The sequence below is a fragment of the Ostrea edulis genome, chromosome 9 (genome assembly GCF_947568905.1).
Source record: "Ostrea edulis chromosome 9, xbOstEdul1.1, whole genome shotgun sequence".
Taxonomy (NCBI): Eukaryota; Metazoa; Mollusca; class Bivalvia; order Ostreida; family Ostreidae; genus Ostrea; species Ostrea edulis.
Genome location: NC_079172.1, coordinates 853,558 through 868,676, shown reverse-complemented (window position 1 = coordinate 868,676; position 15,119 = coordinate 853,558). Strand labels below are relative to the sequence as shown.

Below are 15,119 nucleotides of genomic sequence, written 5' to 3'. Positions count from 1 at the left end.
GTTGAACTGGCACTTTCTCCTAAAATACTTTGAGTATTTTCATTCGGCAAAGTTTCCGCATATTTATGAAACCAGGGCTATTAGAATATTTAAAGAGATTGGAAATAAATTAATGTGGCATATTGAAAAACCTGGCCGAAATGGACCGATCTCGACAAAAATACTACTCTAAAACTGATGGAATAGACTCGTTGAACTGGCACTATCTCCTAAAATAATTTTGAGTATTTTTATTCGGTAAAGTTTACGCACATCTGTAAACCAGGGTTATTGGAATATATAAACATATTTGTAATAAGTTAACGAGATAGATTGAAAAACCTGGCTGAAATGGACCGATTTCGACAAAAAATACTACTCTAAAACTGATGGAATAGACTCGTTGAACTGGCACTCTCTCCTAAAATACTTTGAGTATTTTCATTCGGTAATGTTTCCGCACATCTATGAAACCAGGGCTATTAGAATATATAAAACGATTGGAAATAAATTAATGAGGTATATTGAAAAACCTGGCCGTAATGGACCGATCTCGACAAAAATGCTACTCTAAAACTGATGGAATAGACTCGTTGAACTGGCATTATCTCCTAAAATACTTTTGAGTATTTTTATTCGGTAAAGTTTCCGCACATCTGTAAAACCAGGGCTATTAGAATATATAAAAATATTTGTAATAAGTTAATGAGGTATATTGAAAAACCTGGCCGAAATGGACCGATCTCGACAAAAATACTACTCTAAAACTGATGGAATAGACTCGTTGAACTGGCACTATCTCCTAAAATACTTTAAGTATTTTCATTCGGTAATGTTTCCGCACATCTATGAAACCAGGGCTATTAGAATATATAAAAAGATTGGAAATAAATTAATGAGGTATATTGAAAAACCTGGCCGGAATGGACCGATCTCGACAAAAATACTACTCTAAAACTGATGGAATAGACTCGTTGAACTGGCACTATCTCTTAAAATATTTTGAGTATTTTCATTCGGTAATGTTTCGACATATCTGTGAAACCAGGGCTATTAGAATATATAAAACGATTGGAAATAAATTAATGAGGTATATTGAAAAACCTGGCCGAAATGGACCGATTTCGACAAAAAATACTACACTAAAACTGATGGAATAGACTCGTTGAACTTGCACTATCTCCTAAAATACTTTGAGTATTTTTATTCGGTCAGATTTCCGTACATCTGTAAAACCAGGGCTATTAGAATATATAAAAAGATTAGAAATAAGTTAATGAGATATATTGAAAAACCTGGCCGAAATTTACCGATCTCGACAAAAATACTACTCTAAAACCGATGGAATAGACTGGTTGAACTGGCACTATCTCCTAAAATACTTTGAGTATTTTCATTCGGTAAAGTTTCCGCACATTTGTGAAACCAGGACTATTAGAATATTTAAACAGATTGGAAATAATTTAATGAGGTATATTGAAAAGCGTGGCCGAAATGGACCGATCTCGACAAAAATACTTTTCTAAAACTGATGGAAAAGACTCGTTGAACTGGCATTATCTCCTAAAATACTGTTGAGTATTTTTATTCGGTAAAGTTTACGCACATCTGTAAAACCAGGGCTATTAGAATATATAAACAGATTGGAAATTAGGTAATGAGGTATATTGAAAAAAATGACCGTAATAAACCGATCTCGACAAAACTACTACTATAAAACTGATGGAATAAACTCGTTGAACTGGCACTATCTCCTAAAATACTTTGAGTATTTTCATTCGGTAATGATTCCGCACATTTGTGAAACCAGGGCTATTAGAATATATAAAACGATTGGAAATAAATTAATGAGGTATATTGAAAAACCTGGCCGAAATGGACCGATCTCGACAAAAATACTACTCTAAAACTGATGGAATAGACTCGTTGAACTGGGATTATCTCCCAAAATACTTCTGAGTATTTTTATTCGGTAAAGTTTCCGCACATCTGTAAAACCAGGGCTATTAGAATATATAAACATATTTTTAATAAGTTAATGATGTATATTGAAAATCCTGGCCGTAATGGACCGATCTCGACAAAAATACTACTCTGAAACTGATGGAATAGACTCGTTGAACTGGCACTTTCTCCTAAAATACTTTGAGTATTTTCATTCGGCAAAGTTTCCGCATATTTATGAAACCAGGGCTATTAGAATATTTAAACAGATTGGAAATAAATTAATGTGGCATATTGAAAAACCTGGCCGAAATGGACCGATCTCGACAAAAATACTACTCTAAAACTGATGGAATAGACTCGTTGAACTGGCACTATCTCCTAAAATAATTTTGAGTATTTTTATTCGGTAAAGTTTACGCACATCTGTAAACCAGGGTTATTGGAATATATAAACATATTTGTAATAAGTTGACGAGATAGATTGAAAAACCTGGCTGAAATGGACCGATTTCGACAAAAAATACTACTCTAAAACTGATGGAATAGACTCGTTGAACTGGCACTCTCTCCTAAAATACTTTGAGTATTTTCATTCGGTAATGTTTCCGCACATCTATGAAACCAGGGCTATTAGAATATATAAAACGATTGGAAATAAATTAATGAGGTATATTGAAAAACCTGGCCGTAATGGACCGATCTCGACAAAAATGCTACTCTAAAACTGATGGAATAGACTCGTTGAACTGGCATTATCTCCTAAAATACTTTTGAGTATTTTTATTCGGTAAAGTTTCCGCACATCTGTAAAACCAGGGCTATTAGAATATATAAAAATATTTGTAATAAGTTAATGAGGTATATTGAAAAACCTGGCCGAAATGGACCGATCTCGACAAAAATACTACTCTAAAACTGATGGAATAGACTCGTTGAACTGGCACTATCTCCTAAAATACTTTAAGTATTTTCATTCGGTAATGTTTCCGCACATCTATGAAACCAGGGCTATTAGAATATATAAAAAGATTGGAAATAAATTAATGAGGTATATTGAAAAACCTGGCCGGAATGGACCGATCTCGACAAAAATACTACTCTAAAACTGATGGAATAGACTCGTTGAACTGGCACTATCTCTTAAAATATTTTGAGTATTTTCATTCGGTAATGTTTCGACATATCTGTGAAACCAGGGCTATTAGAATATATAAAACGATTGGAAATAAATTAATGAGGTATATTGAAAAACCTGGCCGAAATGGACCGATTTCGACAAAAAATACTACACTAAAACTGATGGAATAGACTCGTTCAACTGGCACTTTCTCCTAAAATACTTTGAGTATTTTTATTCGGTCAGATTTCCGTACATCTGTAAAACCAGGGCTATTAGAATATATAAAAAGATTAGAAATAAGTTAATGAGATATATTGAAAAACCTGGCCGAAATTTACCGATCTCGACAAAAATACTACTCTAAAACCGATGGAATAGACTGGTTGAACTGGCACTATCTCCTAAAATACTTTGAGTATTTTCATTCGGTAAAGTTTCCGCACATTTGTGAAACCAGGACTATTAGAATATTTAAACAGATTGGAAATAATTTAATGAGGTATATTGAAAAGCGTGGCCGAAATGGACCGATCTCGACAAAAATACTTTTCTAAAACTGATGGAAAAGACTCGTTGAACTGGCATTATCTCCTAAAATACTGTTGAGTATTTTTATTCGGTAAAGTTTACGCACATCTGTAAAACCAGGGCTATTAGAATATATAAACAGATTGGAAATTAGGTAATGAGGTATATTGAAAAAAATGACCGTAATAAACCGATCTCGACAAAACTACTACTATAAAACTGATGGAATAAACTCGTTGAACTGGCACTATCTCCTAAAATACTTTGAGTATTTTCATTCGGTAATGATTCCGCACATTTGTGAAACCAGGGCTATTAGAATATATAAAACGATTGGAAATAAATTAATGAGGTATATTGAAAAACCTGGCCGAAATGGACCGATCTCGACAAAAATACTACTCTAAAACTGATGGAATAGACTCGTTGAACTGGGATTATCTCCCAAAATACTTCTGAGTATTTTTATTCGGTAAAGTTTCCGCACATCTGTAAAACCAGGGCTATTAGAATATATAAACATATTTTTAATAAGTTAATGATGTATATTGAAAATCCTGGCCGTAATGGACCGATCTCGACAAAAATACTACTCTGAAACTGATGGAATAGACTCGTTGAACTGGCACTTTCTCCTAAAATACTTTGAGTATTTTCATTCGGCAAAGTTTCCGCATATTTATGAAACCAGGGCTATTAGAATATTTAAACAGATTGGAAATAAATTAATGTGGCATATTGAAAAACCTGGCCGAAATGGACCGATCTCGACAAAAATACTACTCTAAAACTGATGGAATAGACTCGTTGAACTGGCACTATCTCCTAAAATACTTTGAGTATTTTCATTCGATAATGTTTCCGCACATTTGTGAAATCACGGCTATTAGAATATATAAAAAGATTGGGAATAAATTAATGAGGCATATTGAAAAACCTGGCCGAAATGGACCGATCTCGACAAAAATACTACTCTAAAACTGATGGAATAGACTGGTTGAACTGACACTATCTCCTAAAATAATTTTGAGTATTTTTATTCGGTAAAGTTTACGCACATCTGTAAACCAGGGCTATTAGAATACATAAACATATTTGTAATAAGTTAACGAGATAGATTGAAAAACCTGGCCGAAATGGACCGATGTCGACAAAAATACTACTCTAAAACTGATGGAATAGACTCGTTGAACTGACACTATCTCCTAAAATATTTTGAGTATTTTCATTCGGTAATGTTTCGACACATCTGTGAAACCAGGGCTATTAGAATATATAAAAAGATTGGAAATAAATTAATGAGGTATATTAAAAAACCTGGCTGAAGGGGACCGATTTCGACAAAAAATACTACTCTAAAACTGATGGAATAGACTCGTTGAACTGGCATTATCTCCTACAATACTTTGATATTTTCATTCGGTAATGTTTCCGCACATCTATGAAACCAGGGCTATTAGAATATATAAAACGATTGTAAATAAATTAATGAGGTATATTGAAAAACCTGGCCGAAATGGACCGATCTCGACAAAAATACTACTCTAAAACTGATGGAATAGACTCGTTGAACTGGCATTATCTCCTAAAATAATTTTGAGTATTTTTATTCGGTAAAGTTTACGCACATCTGTAAACCAGGGCTATTAGAATATATAAAAAGATTTGTAATAAGTTAATGAGGTATATTGAAAAACCTGGCCGAAATGGACCGATCTCGACAAAAATACTATTCTAAAACTGATTATATAGACTCGTTGAACTGGCACTATCTCCTAAAATACTTTGAGTATTTTTATTCGGTCAGATTTCCGCACATCTGTAAAACCAGGGCTATTAGAATATATAAACATATTTGTAATAAGTTAATGAGGTATATTGAAAAACCTTGCCGTAATGGACCGATCTCGACAAAAATAATACTCTGAAACTGATGGAATAGACTCGTTGAACTGGCACCTTCTCCTAAAATACTTTGAGTATTTTCATTCGGCAAAGTTTCCGCATATTTATGAAACCAGGGCTATTAGAATATTTAAAGAGATTGGAAATAAATTAATGTGGCATATTGAAAAACCTGGCCGAAATGGACCGATCTCGACAAAAATACTACTCTAAAACTGATGGAATAGACTCGGTGAACTGGCACTATCTCCTAAAATACTTTGAGTATTTTCATTCGATAATGTTTCCGCACATTTGTGAAATCAGGGCTATTAGAATATATAAAAAGATTGGGAATAAATTAATGAGGCATATTGAAAAACCTGGCCGAAATGGACCGATCTCGACAAAAATACTACTCTAAAACTGATGGAATAGACTCGTTGAACTGGCACTATCTCCTAAAATAATTTTGAGTATTTTTATTCGGTAAAGTTTAAGCACATCTGTAAACCAGGGCTATTAGAATATATAAACATATTTGTAATAAGTTAACGAGATAGATTGAAAAACCTGGCCGAAATGGACCGATGTCGACAAAAATACTACTCTAAAACTGATGGAATATACTCGTTGAACTGACACTATCTCCTAAAATATTTTGAGTATTTTCATTCGGTAATGTTTCGACACATCTGTGAAACCAGGGCTATTAGAATATATAAAAAGATTGGAAATAAATTAATGAGGTATATTAAAAAAACCTGGCTGAAATGGACCGATTTCGACAAAAAATACTACTCTAAAACTGATGGAATAGACTCGTTGAACTGGCATTATCTCCTAAAATACTTTGAGATTTTCATTCGGTAATGTTTCCGCACATCTATGAAACCAGGGCTATTAGAATATATAAAACGATTGTAAATAAATTAATGAGGTATATTGAAAAACCTGGCCGAAATGGACCGATCACGACAAAAATACTACTCTAAAACTGATGGAATAGACTCGTTGAACTGGCATTATCTCCTAAAAATAATTTTGAGTATTTTTATTCGGTAAAGTTTACGCACATCTGTAAACCAGGGCTATTAGAATATATAAAAAGATTTGTAATAAGTTAATGAGGTATATTGAAAAACCTGGCCGAAATGGACCGATCTCGACAAAAATACTATTCTAAAACTGATGGAATAGACTCGTTGAACTGGCACTATCTCCTAAAATACTTTGAGTATTTTTATTCGGTCAGATTTCCGCACATCTGTGAAACCAGGGCTATTAGAATATATAAACATATTTGTAATAAGTTAATGAGGTATATTGAAAAACCTGGCCGTAATGGACCGATCTCGACAAAAATACTACTCTGAAACTGATGGAATAGACTCGTTGAACTGGCACTTTCTCCTAAAATACTTTGAGTATTTTCATTCGGCAAAGTTTCCGCATATTTATGAAACCAGGGCTATTAGAATATTTAAAGAGATTGGAAATAAATTAATGTGGCATATTGAAAAACCTGGCCGAAATGGACCGATCTCGACAAAAATACTACTCTAAAACTGATGGAATAGACTCGTTGAACTGGCACTATCTCCTAAAATACTTTGAGTATTTTCATTCGATAATGTTTCCGCATATTTGTGAAATCAGGGCTATTAGAATATATAAAAAGATTGGGAATAAATTAATGAGGCATATTGAAAAACCTGGCCGAAATGGACCGATCTCGACAAAAATACTACTCTAAAACTGATGGAATAGACTCGTTGAACTGGCACTATCTCCTAAAATACTTTGAGTATTTTCATTCGATAATGTTTCCGCACATTTGTGAAATCAGGGCTATTAGAATATATAAAAAGATTGGGAATAAATTAATGAGGCATATTGAAAAACCTGGCCGAAATGGACCGATCTCGACAAAAATACTACTCTAAAACTGATGGAATAGACTCGTTGAACTGGCACTATCTCCTAAAATAATTTTGAGTATTTTTATTCGGTAAAGTTTAAGCACATCTGTAAACCAGGGCTATTAGAATATATAAACATATTTGTAATAAGTTAACGAGATAGATTGAAAAACCTGGCCGAAATGGACCGATGTCGACAAAAATACTACTCTAAAACTGATGGAATAGACTCGTTGAACTGACACTATCTCCTAAAATATTTTGAGTATTTTCATTCGGTAATGTTTCGACACATCTGTGAAACCAGGGCTATTAGAATATATAAAAAGATTGGAAATAAATTAATGAGGTATATTAAAAAAACCTGGCTGAAATGGACCGATTTCGACAAAAAATACTACTCTAAAACTGATGGAATAGACTCGTTGAACTGGCATTATCTCCTAAAATACTTTGAGATTTTCATTCGGTAATGTTTCCGCACATCTATGAAACCAGGGCTATTAGAATATATAAAACGATTGTAAATAAATTAATGAGGTATATTGAAAAACCTGGCCGAAATGGACCGATCTCGACAAAAATACTACTCTAAAACTGATGGAATAGACTCGTTGAACTGGCATTATCTCCTAAAATAATTTTGAGTATTTTTATTCGGTAAAGTTTACGCACATCTGTAAACCAGGGCTATTAGAATATATAAAAAGATTTGTAATAAGTTAATGAGGTATATTGAAAAACCTGGCCGAAATGGACCGATCTCGACAAAAATACTATTCTAAAACTGATGGAATAGACTCGTTGAACTGGCACTATCTCCTAAAATACTTTGAGTATTTTTATTCGGTCAGATTTCCGCACATCTGTGAAACCAGGGCTATTAGAATATATAAACATATTTGTAATAAGTTAATGAGGTATATTGAAAAACCTGGCCGTAATGGACCGATCTCGACAAAAATACTACTCTGAAACTGATGGAATAGACTCGTTGAACTGGCACTTTCTCCTAAAATACTTTGAGTATTTTCATTCGGCAAAGTTTCCGCATATTTATGAAACCAGGGCAATTAGAATATTTAAAGAGATTGGAAATAAATTAATGTGGCATATTGAAAAACCTGGCCGAAATGGACCGATCTCGACAAAAATACTACTCTAAAACTGATGGAATAGACTCGTTGAACTGGCATTATCTCCTAAAATACTTTGAGATTTTCATTCGGTAATGTTTCCGCACATCTATGAAACCAGGGCTATTAGAATATATAAAACGATTGTAAATAAATTAATGAGGTATATTGAAAAACCTGGCCGAAATGGACCGATCACGACAAAAATACTACTCTAAAACTGATGGAATAGACTCGTTGAACTGGCATTATCTCCTAAAATAATTTTGAGTATTTTTATTCGGTAAAGTTTACGCACATCTGTAAACCAGGGCTATTAGAATATATAAAAAGATTTGTAATAAGTTAATGAGGTATATTGAAAAACCTGGCCGAAATGGACCGATCTCGACAAAAATACTATTCTAAAACTGATGGAATAGACTCGTTGAACTGGCACTATCTCCTAAAATACTTTGAGTATTTTTATTCGGTCAGATTTCCGCACATCTGTGAAACCAGGGCTATTAGAATATATAAACATATTTGTAATAAGTTAATGAGGTATATTGAAAAACCTGGCCGTAATGGACCGATCTCGACAAAAATACTACTCTGAAACTGATGGAATAGACTCGTTGAACTGGCACTTTCTCCTAAAATACTTTGAGTATTTTCATTCGGCAAAGTTTCCGCATATTTATGAAACCAGGGCTATTAGAATATTTAAAGAGATTGGAAATAAATTAATGTGGCATATTGAAAAACCTGGCCGAAATGGACCGATCTCGACAAAAATACTACTCTAAAACTGATGGAATAGACTCGTTGAACTGGCACTATCTCCTAAAATAATTTTGAGTATTTTTATTCGGTAAAGTTTACGCACATCTGTAAACCAGGGTTATTGGAATATATAAACATATTTGTAATAAGTTGACGAGATAGATTGAAAAACCTGGCTGAAATGGACCGATTTCGACAAAAAATACTACTCTAAAACTGATGGAATAGACTCGTTGAACTGGCACTCTCTCCTAAAATACTTTGAGTATTTTCATTCGGTAATGTTTCCGCACATCTATGAAACCAGGGCTATTAGAATATATAAAACGATTGGAAATAAATTAATGAGGTATATTGAAAAACCTGGCCGTAATGGACCGATCTCGACAAAAATGCTACTCTAAAACTGATGGAATAGACTCGTTGAACTGGCATTATCTCCTAAAATACTTTTGAGTATTTTTATTCGGTAAAGTTTCCGCACATCTGTAAAACCAGGGCTATTAGAATATATAAAAATATTTGTAATAAGTTAATGAGGTATATTGAAAAACCTGGCCGAAATGGACCGATCTCGACAAAAATACTACTCTAAAACTGATGGAATAGACTCGTTGAACTGGCACTATCTCCTAAAATACTTTAAGTATTTTCATTCGGTAATGTTTCCGCACATCTATGAAACCAGGGCTATTAGAATATATAAAAAGATTGGAAATAAATTAATGAGGTATATTGAAAAACCTGGCCGGAATGGACCGATCTCGACAAAAATACTACTCTAAAACTGATGGAATAGACTCGTTGAACTGGCACTATCTCTTAAAATATTTTGAGTATTTTCATTCGGTAATGTTTCGACATATCTGTGAAACCAGGGCTATTAGAATATATAAAACGATTGGAAATAAATTAATGAGGTATATTGAAAAACCTGGCCGAAATGGACCGATTTCGACAAAAAATACTACACTAAAACTGATGGAATAGACTCGTTGAACTGGCACTATCTCCTAAAATACTTTGAGTATTTTTATTCGGTCAGATTTCCGTACATCTGTAAAACCAGGGCTATTAGAATATATAAAAAGATTAGAAATAAGTTAATGAGATATATTGAAAAACCTGGCCGAAATTTACCGATCTCGACAAAAATACTACTCTAAAACCGATGGAATAGACTGGTTGAACTGGCACTATCTCCTAAAATACTTTGAGTATTTTCATTCGGTAAAGTTTCCGCACATTTGTGAAACCAGGACTATTAGAATATTTAAACAGATTGGAAATAATTTAATGAGGTATATTGAAAAGCGTGGCCGAAATGGACCGATCTCGACAAAAATACTTTTCTAAAACTGATGGAAAAGACTCGTTGAACTGGCATTATCTCCTAAAATACTGTTGAGTATTTTTATTCGGTAAAGTTTACGCACATCTGTAAAACCAGGGCTATTAGAATATATAAACAGATTGGAAATTAGGTAATGAGGTATATTGAAAAAAATGACCGTAATAAACCGATCTCGACAAAACTACTACTATAAAACTGATGGAATAAACTCGTTGAACTGGCACTATCTCCTAAAATACTTTGAGTATTTTCATTCGGTAATGATTCCGCACATTTGTGAAACCAGGGCTATTAGAATATATAAAACGATTGGAAATAAATTAATGAGGTATATTGAAAAACCTGGCCGAAATGGACCGATCTCGACAAAAATACTACTCTAAAACTGATGGAATAGACTCGTTGAACTGGGATTATCTCCCAAAATACTTCTGAGTATTTTTATTCGGTAAAGTTTCCGCACATCTGTAAAACCAGGGCTATTAGAATATATAAACATATTTTTAATAAGTTAATGATGTATATTGAAAATCCTGGCCGTAATGGACCGATCTCGACAAAAATACTACTCTGAAACTGATGGAATAGACTCGTTGAACTGGCACTTTCTCCTAAAATACTTTGAGTATTTTCATTCGGCAAAGTTTCCGCATATTTATGAAACCAGGGCTATTAGAATATTTAAACAGATTGGAAATAAATTAATGTGGCATATTGAAAAACCTGGCCGAAATGGACCGATCTCGACAAAAATACTACTCTAAAACTGATGGAATAGACTCGTTGAACTGGCACTATCTCCTAAAATACTTTGAGTATTTTCATTCGATAATGTTTCCGCACATTTGTGAAATCACGGCTATTAGAATATATAAAATGGACCGATCTCGACAAAAATACTACTTTAAAATTGATGGAATAGACTCGTTAAACTGGCGCTATCTCCTAAAATACTTTGAGTATTTTCATTCGGTAATGTTTCCGCACATCTGTGAAACCAGGGCTAGTAGAATATATAAAAATATTGGAAATAAATTGATGAGGTATATTGAAAAACCTGGCCGAAATGGACCGATCTCGACAAAAATACTACTCTAAAACTGATGAAATAGACTCGTTGAACTAGCGCTATCTCCTAAAATACTTTGAGTATTTTCATTCGGTAATGTTTCCGTACATCTGTGAAACCAGGGCCGGGATTCATAAAGATTCTAAGATTTTTCTTAGATTTCCTACTTAAGTACTAAAAAAATTCTTAGCTAAGAAAAATACTTAAGTATCAATTCATAAAAAAGTTAAGCACTGTTCTTAGCTAAGTACAGTTCTTAGTAATTTAGAAAACTTAAGTTGAGTCACCCTAGCAACGCAGAGTATTTCCCAAACTAAAGGTGGAACTCTTGTGCGATGGAGGTCGTATTTTTAACATGTTTTACGTCACATCTGTCAAATTTCGCAGACGTAAACATGGAAAGCCACAAACTCAAACGAAAGCCAAACTGGAGTAGTGAGGAGTCCTTGGCACTCACTACTCTTGTTGAAGAATACAAGGATGTTGTGAGAGGGAAACTAAGTCCCCAGTTAACCTCTCAAATGAAGTCGAAAGCGTGGGGGGAGATTGCGGTAAAACTTCGTGCTATGAGTGTTGGGCCAACTCGAACGGCAGCAGAAGTTGAGAAAAAGTGGCACAACATCTTCTCGAAGACAAAAACGGAGATTTCCAACCACAGACGTATAATTACTGGTACAGGTGAGTTGGTGATGAAATTGTAAATTATGGTGAATACAAGTTTTATGACCAATAGATAGGTGCATAGACCTACATATACTGACGAGTACGCGAGTGTTAGGAGAACTTGTGTATCACATTAAATATACAAGTATACTTATGCATCCCATTAACACAGTGAGATTAAAATGCGTATTTTATCCAGGCAAATCTTTCATTTCATTTTCATTGCAAGGAATTATACCGATGAAAAGATAATGTGGGGTATTTACCTTTGTTCGTTTTGGCCACTCATTTCGCTCACAAGTCGTTTCGGCCCCTAGTTGTTTCGACCCCTTTATCTTTTAAATTGTCTTAATCATTTAAGGAACTTGAAAATCATAACAGCATTCCTTATGACATTGTTATTCAACAATCATACATGATTTCAGAAATTAATGTAACATTTCATGTGATAAAAAAGACCCCCCCCCACCCACCCCCGCCAATTAAATATTTGACATGTCATATGCTTTTAAATTCATGTTATTTAAAACACGTACATTTCTTTTATAATTCTATACAGTGCATTACAGTAATATTATATTTTAACACTTTATAAATCCTGTAGGATAAAAAGAAATCCACACAGTATGTAGCAATTCAATACATTTTTACAGAAGACATTTTTTTTTTGCAGGTGGTGGTCCTCCTCCGAAGTCATTGAGTGCTGTAGCGGAAGCTGTTACTAGTGTAATTGGGGCAAATAACACTTGCCTAATGGGTATAGAGGGAGGCATTGATACGTCCCTGCTAAACCTAGATATACTTGGTGATGAATCTGTGTAAGTAACTTAATGAGTAACATCATTTACTATTTAAAATTGTATCATAATAGGTGTCAAATTCTTTGATTGATTGGAATCTACCATGACAGAATTAATGTTTGTAATTTGATTTGTGTAAATAAATTAATGATATATCATATAAACATCAAAATAGAAATAGAACAACAATTATTAAACTAATCATCCAAGTCATCATTTAATCATTCTCAAATGGATTAATACAAGATTCATAAAGAATAATGTATTCCTCTTCCCATCATAGGGGAATCCATGTAATTGAAGGACCTCCAGATACAGATCCCCACATTCTTGGATCAACTCCCCTAGAAGTAACATATGTCCTGGAGTCTTCATTGCCATTGGTAACCTCAGGCAATAGCAGCAGGGACATTAACCTGAAAAGAAAAATGGAAGAACTAACTTGCAGGAAGCTGGAACTAGAAGTCCAGTATTTGGAAATGAAAATAAGAAAGCTTAAAAAAGAGGAATGAACCATCCTTAGATTAAGAGACTGATCAATATTTTTGCTGTTGTTTGTCAGCATCTTCAGGCAGTTCAGATTCAAGTATTCAAATTCATGGCCACTGTGGTTAGGGTGAGACCAGAGTAGGGGAAACATTTTATATGTGACTATCAGAATATGATATATTTTAAAAACTATTTTCTCAATAGAATCAAAGTTGCAAGCATTGTCGAATGTTCATATTAGTTCATTTTGTGAACCCTGAGTGTAGGATAGGGCCACAATAAGGGATCAGAGTTGTACATGGGATTATATATTTAAGTTTAATTTTAAGTCTTTAAAAATCTTCTTATGCACTGCTAGCTATGATTATAGTCATGATGATAAGCAAGCATCCTCTGCTATTGTATATTCAGTTTATTCAAATCATGGCTCTAGAGGGTACAGTAGGGCCACAACAATGGATCAGATTTTTACATGTCAATATATTGGAAACATTTTTTTAGAAATCTTTTAAAGAACTGCAGGGCCATGGTTATCATATCAATGTAGTATAGGAAGAGGAGACAAATTATAAGAACAACTTAACAGATAACAACCCAAAAACAAACTGTAACTTTTTTCTTACTGTGTGTTACGATTTTTTAATAACTGTAAATCTTATATGACTTTTTAAGGAAATTTTGCATATTCATATAAACTGTTAATTTTTTCAGTTTCCATAAAGCTTGATAGTTTGTGACATTGTTTATCAAAGAATTATTTCATTCTCATTACTATATATAAGTCAAATTGAATCCCTAAAATTGATTGTTTTTCATTGCAATGAGTTGTCATTACATGAATGACTATATATATATGTGACTTAATTGTCCAAAATTTATTGTTTTACATTAATTATGAGTATCATATTACAGATATAACTATATCGACAAATTTCTGTTACAACATATTTTTAAAATAATTTACAAGACATACAATTAGTACTTTGTATATGGTAACTGTTAAAACTCTGCTCGCTCTTATGAAATTTGTAAATGTGAAGTTTGTGTATGTGTGATACCAGAATTTTTGCATTCTGAAGAAAACATGAATGAAAAGTATTTTTTTTTAAATTTAGTTGCACACTGTATACCAGTAAAATATATGAAATATAATATCTGCCTTTGACTGTTATTCATGAAAATTATTTATCAATTTATTTGACTCAACTTTGTATAATTCTTAAACTAAATAAATTGATGATCATGATAAAACACATGTCTGTAGTAGATTTGTTTTCATTCTGGCCAAAATTGAAATATGTTTGTTTGTCCATTTCTGATTGGAGGATTATAGACAATAGTTAAGAGGGTAGGAAATATTTTACATGTACTTTTTTCTTTCTTTTTTTAAATTTTGATACAATAATCAATTGGTATTAGTATAAAGTAATGTTGAATGTCTGATTTAAAGAAAAAGAAATTTA

General features: G+C 33.2%; 1 protein-coding gene across 1 annotated transcript; it reads left to right on the top strand.

The window, feature by feature from the left end:
• The first annotated feature begins 12,017 nt into the window (after window positions 1-12,017).
• Window positions 12,018-14,624, top strand: LOC125679910 (uncharacterized). The gene is made up of 3 exons (XM_056148229.1): window positions 12,018-12,382; window positions 13,041-13,185; window positions 13,451-14,624. The coding sequence occupies exons 1-3, from the start codon at window positions 12,040-12,042 to the stop codon at window positions 13,677-13,679; spliced, it is 717 nt and encodes a 238-aa protein (XP_056004204.1). The 5' UTR covers window positions 12,018-12,039; the 3' UTR covers window positions 13,680-14,624.
• The last annotated feature ends 495 nt before the right edge of the window (window positions 14,625-15,119 follow it).